Raw genomic sequence first — 12,483 nt, 5'->3', positions numbered from 1 at the left:
GAAGCAGCCGATCAAAGTCCAGATCTCCATCTCCAAAAAGAAGTCGTTCCCCATCAGGAAGTCCACGCAGAAGTGCGAGTCCTGAAAGAATGGACTGAAGTTCTCAAGTTCACCCTTTAGGGAAAAGTTATTTTGTTTACATTATTATAAGGGATTTGTGATGTCTGTAAAATGTAACCTAGGAAGGATATTTCAACCATCTAATCAAAATGGATCTGGATTATTACTCTGTAAATTCACAGCAGTAAGATAATATTAAGTTTTTGTTGAATGTATTAACATCGTATGGTCAAAAAATGGGTTTTTATTTGGCACATTTAAATAAAACGTTTCTAACTAGAAAAAAAAAAAAATAATAATTATACCTTCAACAGCTTTGTAGATGTATCTTTGGGCAATTGTATGTGTGTCTACACAAAATAAACCTCTAAAAGCAGAATTGCTGTATTAAAGAATATGAACACATATAATTTTCTGTAACACTACCAATTTATTTTCAAAAGACTGCCAATTCATATTCTTTCCAAATATATATGAGCATGTTACTACTATAGGAATGGTTTAAGTATTTCTATTCATAATCTTGAAATCACTCTCTATATTTTAGAGTATCAGTTAAAATAGAAAAAAATAAAATTTAGTTTTAAAAATAAATGGGCAGTTTCTTTATTTTTGTTTTTTTTTTTAAACAAAAAACTCCAATGTCACTCAGTTAAAATAGCATTTTTAACCAGGCGTAGTGGCGCACGCTTGTAATCCCTGCACTTAGGAGGCTGAGACAGGAGGATCGCACAGGTTCGAAGGCAGCCTCAGCTACTTAGTGAGGCTCTCAGTAACTTAGTGAGACCCTGTTTCCAAATAAAATATAAAATAGGTATGGGAGTTTAGCCTGGAGGTAGAAAGCCCCTGGGTTCCACCCCCAGAACCACCAAAAAAAAAAAAAAAAAAAAAAAGCATTTTTATGTGATTTATCTCTATATAAGCCATTAAATCTTGTGGTTCATCAGAAATTTAAGAAGCCCTCAAATCTTTTCCATTTCCTTAAATTTTACTATGGTTAAATTTCATGATATATTTCAGTCTTTATTTGAGTATCAATATTAGAATTTTGACTTAAAACAGTATACATTTTATTTGTGTAACATTTAAACAAGAGTTCCCAGAGGAGCCATGCAATAGAGCAGGTTCACATTTAAAGTTCATGAAATGTAACTGGACAAATCCTAATGAGACGAAACCTGAAACCTCAGGTAAAACAAATTCCACATTTTATAATTACCTCTCTCACACAATATAATCTGTAGCTTTTAGAAAGCTATACAAATAGTATCTCAAATAATAAATATTTTCTTAGAGGTCATGTTTGTATTTTCAGTTTTTCTTCTTGCATTACACACACACACACACACACACACACACACACACACACACACCACACAAAATTCATGGAGGTTGTAGATGCTCTGCCATCTTGTCATTGTACCTCGACATTGCTCTTCTCATGTCTGATTTCAAGTATTAAAAAAAAGGACACCAAGATAATTTTATTCCAATGGCTAATTTTTATTTTGTAAAAATGGTCTTTAAAGGCCCTATTGGCCCTACTTAGCATAAAGCCTTTTTGCAGAATTCATATTGCTACTGCTTTGCAAAAGTTAATGAAAATAGGTATATTTTCCATTTATGAATGCAAAAACCTAGCACAAAGAGTGAAGGTGACTCTCAGAGCGTACAGGCTTAAGAGCCGGCAGTCCCCCGGCTCCTGCTCTGCAGTGTATTCATTAGACTGCTCCATTAAATTCATCTTCACATACCTTCACTCTACCTCTCAGACAAGACGGAGCTGAGACATTCCAGAAAGCAGATTGCCTCTTAAAATCATTGCAATGTTGCCATAAATCTTTACCACCCAATTTAACATCCAAGCAATTCCGATTCTCGAGTTTATAACAAAATGGCCCTTAAAATACTCTTACTATTTCTGATTTGAGCAATAAAACTGATGTTATTAAAGATATTATTAACAAATTAGACATTTTAGGGTCTATGCTTGACTTAATTTTAAATTCTCAAAGATGATAGTATTTTACTTGGGTATATTATATTTATCTACTTTAATACTCGTATTTCATATGTAGTTTATATCAGTCATATCTTCCTTTTTATGGATACTCTTCTAGGAATAAGCTACAGTAAAATTATGAAACTAATATTCAACCCAGTCTTATATGTTCTCTTTAGGATGGTTGGAAGCCTTTTCTTCTAATTCACAATAAATTGGAAATTTTTTGGCAATGGTAGCTATTGGCCAAACTTAGCTAATATTTACACATTTTGATCCTGACTGACTTTTTTGGACCTCAGGTTTTAAGGCCAAAATGTGTTTACCTCACAATTAGACTATAGGTAATTAATTACTTTTAAGTGGTATGAGTGAAACCAGGAAAGTGATAAGTAACATTTTTAGATTATAGCAATTTGATGTTTGAAGAAGCTTTGAAACAAAGGAGGTCGGTGCCATCATAAGAACTTATTAATCCAGTGCTTTTTAAATATAGGAAAAATTGTTGGAGTCAGAGAGGCAAAGGAAGCAGCTGACAGAAGAGCTCCAGAATGTGAAGCAAGTAAGTACAGGTGCACTGGTGTGTGTGTGTGTGTGTGTGTGTGTGTGTGTGTGTGTGTGTGTGTACATGTGTGTGTGTGTGTGTACATGTGTGTGTACATGTGTGTATGTGTGTGTATGTGTGTGTACGCCTATGTATACACATGTGCTGCATAATTGTAAAGCAGTGACACTTTGTAATATCACAGAGTTTACTGATACAAATAATAAAATATAAAATAGTATAGATCTTAAAAAGAATCACTTTGGGAAAGTGAACCTGTAATGAACTCCTACCCCTATTGCTCAAAGAAATATTAAAACTTCTTTTTGAAATTGCTTTCCATGGACCAAAATGACCAATCTCATTACCTTTTTACTTTTCTTCTCTTTAGTTTTTTTTTTTTTCTTTTCTTTAGTTGCTCCTTATTTTATTAACAAAAAACAAAACAAGCCTCTTCGAAATAAAACAAATTTCAGCTGGGGATGGTGGCACACACCTGTAATCATAGTACTTGGTAGACTGGTAGACTGCGATAGGAGGAACATAGGTTCAAGGACAGCCTTGGCAATCTATTGAGACTGTTTCCAAACCTAAAATAAAATAGGACTTGGGTTATAGCTTGGAGATGAAAGTATCCTAGGTCCAATCCCCAGGACTACAGAAAAGAATAATAATAATATAAAACAAATCCCACAAGAGTACTTTTTATATTTAGTTGTTAATAATAAAATGTAGAAACTTATTTTCAGCCTGTGCAGTCTTCAAAGAATTTGAGCCTAGATTTAAAAACAAATGCAATGACCATATTATGAAATAAAAGCATAAATAACAATATAAATTAGAAGAGAGAATTAAGAGAACACTGTTAGAGTTCAGTGGCGATGCTTGATTTTGAATCACCTTCACACTGTCCTTCCAAAGAGCGTCAAGTCGATAGAGTAAATAGATCCATACAGGTCGCATGTCTTCAATAATGACTATGTGACAGAGAACACCACAAACTTCAAAGTACATACAGAGTAAAAAAAGAATCCAACAGAACTCCTTCAGCTCGCCTGTCAGTGAGACCTAGGGTGCAGAGAGTAGATGAGAGATGAGGAGGGAGATGAAAAGCAGATAAAACCAGCCCTGGAAAGAACAAGCGCTACAATCAGTGCTACAATACTGAACATCAGTTAGGACTTGATGGTTCTCAGCACTGGCTGCAGGAAGTACTTGAACAAGCATGAAACCGGAAGCGGAAGCAGCAGCCTTGAATAATCATTGCTTCTGGGTAAGAATCAAGGGGATGGAAAATGGGTGGAATGCCTTGGAGCCTAGGCAATTAACAGGAAGGAAAGAGGGTGGACGTGGGGGTTGTTTCAGGGTGCTGCAGAAATGGAAGAGAACAAGACATGTCAATCTATCCTACCCCACCCCCACAGCCACCATTAACATGATCCAGAAAAGAAACAGAAGAGAGTGCTCTTGAACTAATTATTGTTTCTGACATTAAAAAGAGTAGAATAAAAAAATGTATCCCCATCATTATCAAACAAGTATCAGACAATGTGAATTCAAGCGCTTTTCCTGTTGAAAACTTCCCAAGATAATGGAAACACAAAGCTACCATAGTATAACACTCCAAACTCAACTCAATGTCTCAATAAGCATTTGGGGCAGAAAAAAAAAAAAACACTTTAAATAGGAAAATTTTTCAAGATCAATATCAAGAATAGAAATTCAAAAACAGAAGAAAAAAAATGAAATGAGAGTTGATAAAATTTAGGAAAGAAATGGAAGCAAAAGACAAAACCCTAGTAATATTGATAACAGTATTGCCACCAAGCCAGTGCCCAAGGAGGAATATATGAAAAGGCATTGAAGAAAACAACCAGGAAAATGAAAACAGAATCAAGAAGTAAGAGTTTCTTAAAGAAATCAACCAAAACAGTGGAAAAGTACTAATATGTAGAACTTTCCAAAATTAAGAGAAGACTTGAAACTAATGAGCACATACCTACATAAGTGTCCAGATACTACCCATCACCACCCTCTGCTCAAAGGAACTCAAGTGCCTTAAAGAAATGATTGATCTCAAGGGGAGGGGAGGAAAAATGCAAGATAAGCTTGGAACCTCTTATGCCAGAAAATAAGGAGGTGCTCAGAATGACATGGACATGTAAGGAGCTACCTTTAAGGAGCTTCCACTGACTGGATCTGGAAGAACTTGTATGCCAAAGTAACTAAGTACAGTAATAAACTGTTGAAGAGATAGCAGTTCATTGGCCCAAACAATTGAAAAGACAGTCATTCTTAGGCCCATACTATTTTTAAGATTGGAAAACTAATAGTGAGAGTGAAGTACTTTTGCTCACAGTAGACTGTTGAGTGTAGACTTTGAGGAAGGACTGCAGATTTGCTAGACTTGGAAATCAACATTTTGTATCTTACACAAATGTTTTAGTAAGGACCGAATTGGACACAAACTGAGAGGCTAAATTTAGGGGGAAATTTTAACAAAGAACAGGATGTCTACATATTTACATGGTTTTAACGTAACTCTATAAACTGCTTATTAACTACAAGGGGGAAAATAGTAATTACACAGAAGAAAAATCAGCCAGGCGTGATGGTGCATGCCGGTAATCCTAGTACCTGAGAGATCAAGGCAGGAGAATTGCTGGCATGAAGCCAGCATGTGATAACTTAGTGAGACCTTGTTGCAAAATAAAAATAATCAAAAGGTCTGGAAGTGTGACTTGAGGGTAGAATGCCCCTGGGTTTAAGCCCCAGTACCAAAAGAAGAAAAGAAAACTCCAATCAGAAAGTGCTAAAACACTTTAGGGCTAAAAGTTGATGTGACCGATGAACAGCAGCTGACCATTGAGTTCCAATGTGATACTCTGAAAATCACCCGGTATGACCTGTGTAGTGTTCTGCCTCAGAATATATAAACTAAATCTTACTATCAGGAACAGCAGAGAAACACAAAATGAAAGTTTTATTTTTAAAGTGTGTGTGTGTCGCCGGGCATGGTGGCGCACGCTTGTAATCCCTGCACTTGGGAGGCAGAGACAGGAGGATCGCGCAGGTTCGAAGCCAGCCGCGCTGGCTTAAGAGACCCTGTTTCCAAATAAAAATGTAAAAATAGGCCTGGATTATATCCTGGAGGTAGAAAAATAAATAAATAAGAAAATAAAAGTGTGTGTGTGTGTGTGTGTGTGTTGTATTCTTCAAAAATGTCAGTGCCATTTTAAAAATGTTGATAAAGTGGTCCATGTTAAAAGAGATTAAAGAGAATTTGTAGTTATGAAAAATAAGTACAATACTTGACCCTAGATAAATCCTGTACTCAGATTAAAATAAAAAACCCACTAAAAAAGAACATTACTGGGTGAATTGACAAAATTGGAATACAGATGAAATGAAAATACTGCATCAATTTTACACTTCTGACTGAACTGTAGTTTTACAAGAGAATTTTCTTTTTTCTTTTCTTCTTTTTTCTTTTTTTCTTTTTGGTGGTACTGGGGTTCCTGGAAGCCCTTCTCCCTCCGGGCTACACTCCCAGACCTTTTTGTTATTTATTTGGAAACAGGATCTCTTAAGCCAGCGAGGCTGACTACGAACCTGCACGATCCTCCTGTCTCCGCCTCCCAAGCGCGGCGATTACAAGCATGCGCCACCACTCCCGGCAAGAGAATTTTCTTAATCTTGAGAAATACTGAAGTTTTAAAGGATAAAGGGCCATGAAATATATAATTTACCCTCAAATGGTGAAGAAAAACATATGCAATATATATGTGATTAAGAAAAATACATGCAATATATATGTGTGTGTGTGTATATGTGTTTTATATATGCATATATGCAAATGATTTACATATATTAGAACATGCAAAATCTCAGCAACAGCCTCTACATAGACCAATGGAACAAAGTAGAAAATCCAGAAACAAATTCTCATGTTTTTAGCCAGTTGATTTTTGAGAAAGGTGCCAAAAGCATATGTTGAAGAAAAGACAGCCTTTTCTTTTTTTTTTTTTTTTTTTTGTGTGTGTGCCAATAAAACTTTTTTTTCTTTATTTTTTATTTATTTATTTATTTATTTTTTAAACAATTTTTTATTGAACATAAGTAGTATACATTTATACTATATTTGGTGCCCTCTCCCCCTCCCCCTCCCCCCCCACCAATGGTTGTCCAGGTTAACCATGTCTTATTCATAATTTTACACATGTTCAGGTGTAGACCCTCATTAATCCAGATCGGTCTTTCTCCTCTCCTATATTTCCATTAAAACTTAGCTAGTATTTCCCCTCTAATATCTGGGGTCCTACTGGTATCCTTTGTGTTTTCTAGTTTGGGCATATTAGAGGAAACATGTGTATCTTCTCCTTCTGTGCTTGGCTGATCTCACTTAACATGATGTTCTCCAGGGCTTTCCATCTTCTTGCAAATGATGTAATTTTGTTCTTCTTTATGGCTGAATAGAATTCCATTGTGTGTATTTCCCACAGTTTTGCTATCCATTCATCTGTTGATGGTGATCTGGGTTGGTTCCATATTTTGGCTATTACAAATTGTGCTGCTATGAACATAGGTATGCATATGTTGCTGTATTTCTCTGAATTCTACCCCTTTGGTAAGATACCTAGGAGTGGTATAGCTGGATCATATGGTGGATCTATTCCCAACTTTCTCAGGAATCTCCACACAGATCTCCATAGTGGCTGAACTAGTTTGCACTCCCACCAACAGTGTAAAAGAGTTCCTCTTTCCCCACATCCTCGCCAGCATTTGTTGTTGTTTGATTTCTTTATGCTTGCTACTCTGACTGGGGTTAGATGGAATCTCAGTGTAGTTTTGATTTGCATCTCCCTGATGGCCAGTGATGAAGAACATCTTTTCATGTATCTATTAGCCCTTTGTATCTCTTCTTTTGTGAAGAAAAGACAGCCTTTTCAACAAGTAGTGCTAGAACCTGGTGTGGTGGCACACGCTTGTATCCCAGTACTTGGGAGACTGAGACAGGAGGGTCAAAAGTTCAAGGCCAGTCTCAGCTACCTAGTGAGGCTCTTAGCAACTTGGTTAGACCCTGTTTCAAAATAAAAAAATAAAATGAAATAGGGCTGGGGGTATAGCTGGGAGGTAGAATGCCACTGGGTTCAATCCCAGTACTGCAAAAAGAAAAAAAAAATAGTACTAGAAAATTGGTTATTCATTTGTAGAAGAATGAAATTAAACCCCAACCTCTCATCCTGCACAAGAGTCAACTGTATCAAAAGCCTATAAATTAGACCAGAAACTAGCAGTTTCAAAATATCAACACTCCAGCATATAGGTACTACTAGAAACTTGCCCAATAGGACCCTGAAAGCTCAGAAAATTAAAGTGAGAATTAATAAATGGAATGGCATTAAAATTTAAAGCTTCTGTGCAGCAAAGGAAACCATCAAGAGCCTAAAGAGAAAGCCTACAGAATGAGAGACCGTTGTCAGGTACTCCTCTGATAAAGCTGCAATGTCTAGACTATATAAGAAACTTTAAACTTAATGCTAAAAAAAACGAATAACCCAATAAAAAAGGTGGCAGTTGAAGTGAAGAGACACTTCTCAAAAGAGGAAACACAAATGGCCAATAAATGTATGAACAAAATGTTCAACATCATTAGCAATCAAGAGAATGCAAATAAAAACTACACCGAGATTCCATCTCACTCCAGTCATCAAGAACACAGACAATAAAAAATGCTGGTGAAGATATGCGGGAAAAGGAACCTTTATCTACTCTTGGTGGGACTGTAAACTAGTCAGCCACTATGGAAATCAGTGTGGAGTTTTTTTGTTTTTTTGTTTTTGTTTTTGTTTTTGGGTTTTGTTTTTTTTTTTTTTTTTTTTTTTTCAGAAGACTGCCAATGGAACCACCATATGACCTAGCTATGCCACTCCTGGGCATCTTTCCAAAGGAATTGAAGTGTGGATATTATAGCAATATATGTATATCCGTGTTTATAGCAGTTCACAATAGCCAAATTATGAAATCATCCTAGGTGTCCATCAACAGATTAATGGATCACAGAACTGGTATATACACACAATGGAATTTTACTCATAAGTAAAAACAAAATTGTGTTGTTTCAGAGAAATGGATAGAACTAGAGAATATTATGCTAAGTGAGATTAGCCAGTCTCAGAAAGCAAACAATTGAATGCTTTCTTTCATATGTGGAAGCTAGAAAGAAATTGGGTAACAAGAGACTTCAGGCAAAAGTATATATACTATATACTCTAAGGGAGCAATGGAGGGGGTTTCTGGGAAGGAGGAGGGGGAAATGGAGACATAATAAAAGTAACAGTTTGGTCGGGCATGACAGACCACACTCATAATCTCAGTACTTGGGAGGCTAAGCAGAGCCTCACAGGTTCAAGGCCAGCCTTAGCTACTTAGTGAGGGTCTCTGCAACTTAGTAAGACCTAGTTTCAAAATAAAGAATAAGAAACAGGTCTAGAGATGTAGCTCAGAGGTCGAATGTCCTCAGTTTCAATCCTCCGGTACCACAAAAAAAGAAAGTAACAGTTTAAATAACATTATGTATATGTACACAGAATTATCCATACCAATCTAAGTGATATGTCTGCAGAAGGGGAGAAAAGGGATGAGATCTGGAGGGAAACAGCAAGGGCTGTGTGCACGTGTGTTTCTATGACTCTATACCTCATTAGGATGTGTAATTATAATGCACCAATAAAAGTATGTTTAAAAGTCTCTCAAAACCAGTGGTTTATAAGAATATCTTATTTCTCAGCCAGGGATGGTGGCACACACCTGTAATTCCCACTACTTGGCAAAGACAGAGGATCACAGGTTCAAAGCCAGCCTCAGCAATTTAGCAAAACCTTGTTTCAAAATAAAAAAATAAATAAAAAGGGCTGATAGTGTAGTTCAGAGGTAGAATACCCCTGTATCACACAAAAAGTATCTTATTTCTCATTCATAAATATGTTGGCAAATCTGGGCAAAAGATATGAGGATATTTTTCTGTTATTCTTATAACTCTGCACTTGAAATTATCTCCAAATGAAACATTTTTAAAAGTCGTCTATTTTTTAGCCAATTTAAAGACCCATGTTTTATTAAATATTGGTTAATATGCCTTTTAAGTTATTTCAATTCTATATCTTCAACATCTGCATAAGATTGTATGGATAAGACTTCTTATATTTTTGTGTTTCCTTGTGTCCTGAAGTTATACATATATAAATGTTTTTGTTAATTTTTATATGGAGAGTAAATTAGGAGATGGGTTTTCTTCCTACGTTTTACTTGTAATTGAGATTTTATTTCTCATAAATGCTTACAACATATGAGCTTCAGAATTACAACCATTCTTGATGAAGTAATTACAATAAGGGCTACTGCAAGACACAACTGTAAAGAAAAATAGCAATTGTGCTTTCCTTTTCTAGCAATACCTATTTTTTCCACATGAGGCCCTCCTGGATTTATTTCTCTGAAAGGATTAGTTTTCTGTTTTGAAGAAAGGTCAGGTCTACATCAATAAATAATCTGTATCAGAACTTAATAGGATTATAGAAGATGAGATAGAGATGAAAAATATATGTAAACAGGAAAAGGGAATCTCATATATGAACAATTAATTGGCATAAGGATTGATGTAGTAGATAAGGGGCTTTGAAGGTAGAACATGTAGTTTATACCCTAACCTGCCTACTGCTAGCTTTTGACCTTTGGCAAAGTATTTCACCTTTCTAAGACTCGGCCTATAAAATGTATTTAATTATAGGCTTCTTCCCAAGAATGTTAGAAATGCTAAGTGATATAGCATGCATAGTATATGCTGTGTGCTCACATAAGAAGCACTCCAATAACTATTATGATTTTTGTAAATAATAAAAGAGGACGTGTTAAAGGTGGAAACAAGTTGTTTTAACCATTTGATTGAGAGGAGGAATATGTAATTCTGGCTGAAAGATGATGGAACCTTTCATAGGCAAGGCAGCATCTGAGCTGGGCCAGACAGAGAAAGGGAAAGCACCCCAGGCAAAGGACATAACATGAAACGTGTGGTATAAAAAGGAAGAGCTTGTCCTTAGAGTCAAGTGAGCCTTCTTATGTATACTAACATGTATATAGACACTTGAATGACAATCCAGAATTTTGCACAGTGGACTGCCATTGATGATATTTGACAAGTGGAAATAAATGAATTTACTCCACCTACCTATCTTGTGACCCTGCTCTTTCTTTCATGCTCCAAATTCAGCTCATTGGCCCTACAGAATTAGGAACTAGCAGGATTTTTTTATTTACAGTATTTTATCACTTTCAACCATGTCCATCACTGATCTAAGCCATCATCATCTCCTGTTTGTGTTAAAGCTTCCTAGCAGATCACCTTGCTTCAACTCTTGCTGCATTGCTGCACAGTCCAATCTGAGCTCAGTACCCAGAGTCCTTAGGCCTCTCCAAGACTTCCCATCTTATTCAGTAAAAGCTCAAGCTGCTGTCATCCTACTCCATCCTTTTGTGCCTCCTGCCTGTTACCTTGCCTCTACTCCTCCACCCATTTTGCAGCCCCTCTGGCCTCTGTGCACCTCATCCCATCCACACTCTTGTGGAGGAGTGTTTGGGTATTGCTAATTGCTTTTAGCTCTTTGTGTACAGTGTAATAATAATGTGAAAATGTGAACCACACTGTTTTCAGTCTTTGATGATAGACTATTAGCATGCATTCCTTTTGTTTTAAGAAAACCTTAAATTGAAGTTGAAAGTAAATTGGACTTTATGTAAAAGCTCTTCCACAATTCATCCAGCTAGCATTGGCAAAGCACGCAGGATCATTACCTTCATTGTCTTTGATGTTTTTTTTTAAATAGTTCTGTGATGACTCAGAGAATTTACACACATACCCTAAATAGTGTTAACTACTGTAACCATAACACTTTTCACAGAATCAACTGAGAAAGCTGAGCACAAATATTTTCAATACATGTCATAGTAGAATGAAACAATAAAGAAAATTCTATTCTTTGAAAATGTCAACAAATCCAAATTTTTAATCCAGCATAGCTGGAACACCATCTATCATGATAGAAACTTGATTTTCATCATCTAGCAGAAATTCTTCTTTGACAAATTCTAAAGTTAGAAATATCTACACTGCAAGTTTTTCTTTGATGCTAAAAATTAATGACATTTCATCATAAATTTGGAAGCCTTTTGAAGGAGTATGTACATAAAGTCTGAATTAGGTAGTATCCCTTATATTACATGGCTCACCTAAACCTAAAGAAAAGTGTATAATGGGGGGGAAACCTCAGAAAGCCAGAAAGGAAGGGGAGGAGAGGAAGAAGACTGAGGTTAATCAATGAAAAAGCTACATTCGAATATGCGTATACATGTGAATATAACATCATTAACCTGGACACTCAGTATTGGGAGGGTGTGAAAAGGTGAAGTGGGAGGAAGGAGGGCACCAAGTACTGTGTGAATATATGCCATTGTCGACATAAAAATTTTAAAAATAATAAAAAAGAAAGTCCTTGTTTTTTTAATCAATTTATCTTTATATTGTTAGGAAATTCCTGTACTCTTTGGGCATTTATCCTATGACTTATTTGAATGTCTTTCTTTTTTAAAATAAAGTACTGTTTCTCATCTCTATCACCACGGAAATTACCATCTAAATATAAAACTGGCTTACTCTTTTGTGCAAAAATCCAAGCTATTTTATAGCTGCCCAAAATTACAAATGTTGTACATTTACTTATAAGTTTAGGTAAATAATTTTGTTGATTCCTTTTTGATCGTTAAGAGTAAGCTTACTATGAAATTCACCATAAAATTGTAAAATATCTTTTAATGTTTCTTT

General features: G+C 35.8%; 1 protein-coding gene across 1 annotated transcript in view; it reads left to right on the top strand.

Moving 5' to 3' along the window:
- Positions 1–12,483, top strand: part of STXBP4 (syntaxin binding protein 4) — a gene marked incomplete at its 3' end in the record, with an annotated part of 152,165 nt that overhangs the window by 40,333 nt on the left and 99,349 nt on the right. Inside the window, exon 10 of the mRNA XM_080713409.1 lies at positions 2,559–2,624. Within this exon, the coding sequence (XP_080569535.1) occupies positions 2,559–2,624 (66 nt within the window). The remainder of the gene's footprint in view (positions 1–2,558; positions 2,625–12,483) is intronic.

Source organism: Muscardinus avellanarius (assembly GCF_963383645.1).
Source record: "Muscardinus avellanarius genome assembly, chromosome: 16".
Classification (NCBI taxonomy): Eukaryota; Metazoa; Chordata; class Mammalia; order Rodentia; family Gliridae; genus Muscardinus; species Muscardinus avellanarius.
The sequence above is the reverse complement of the archived record's forward strand: the minus strand, read 5'-3'. Positions and strand labels throughout refer to the sequence as shown.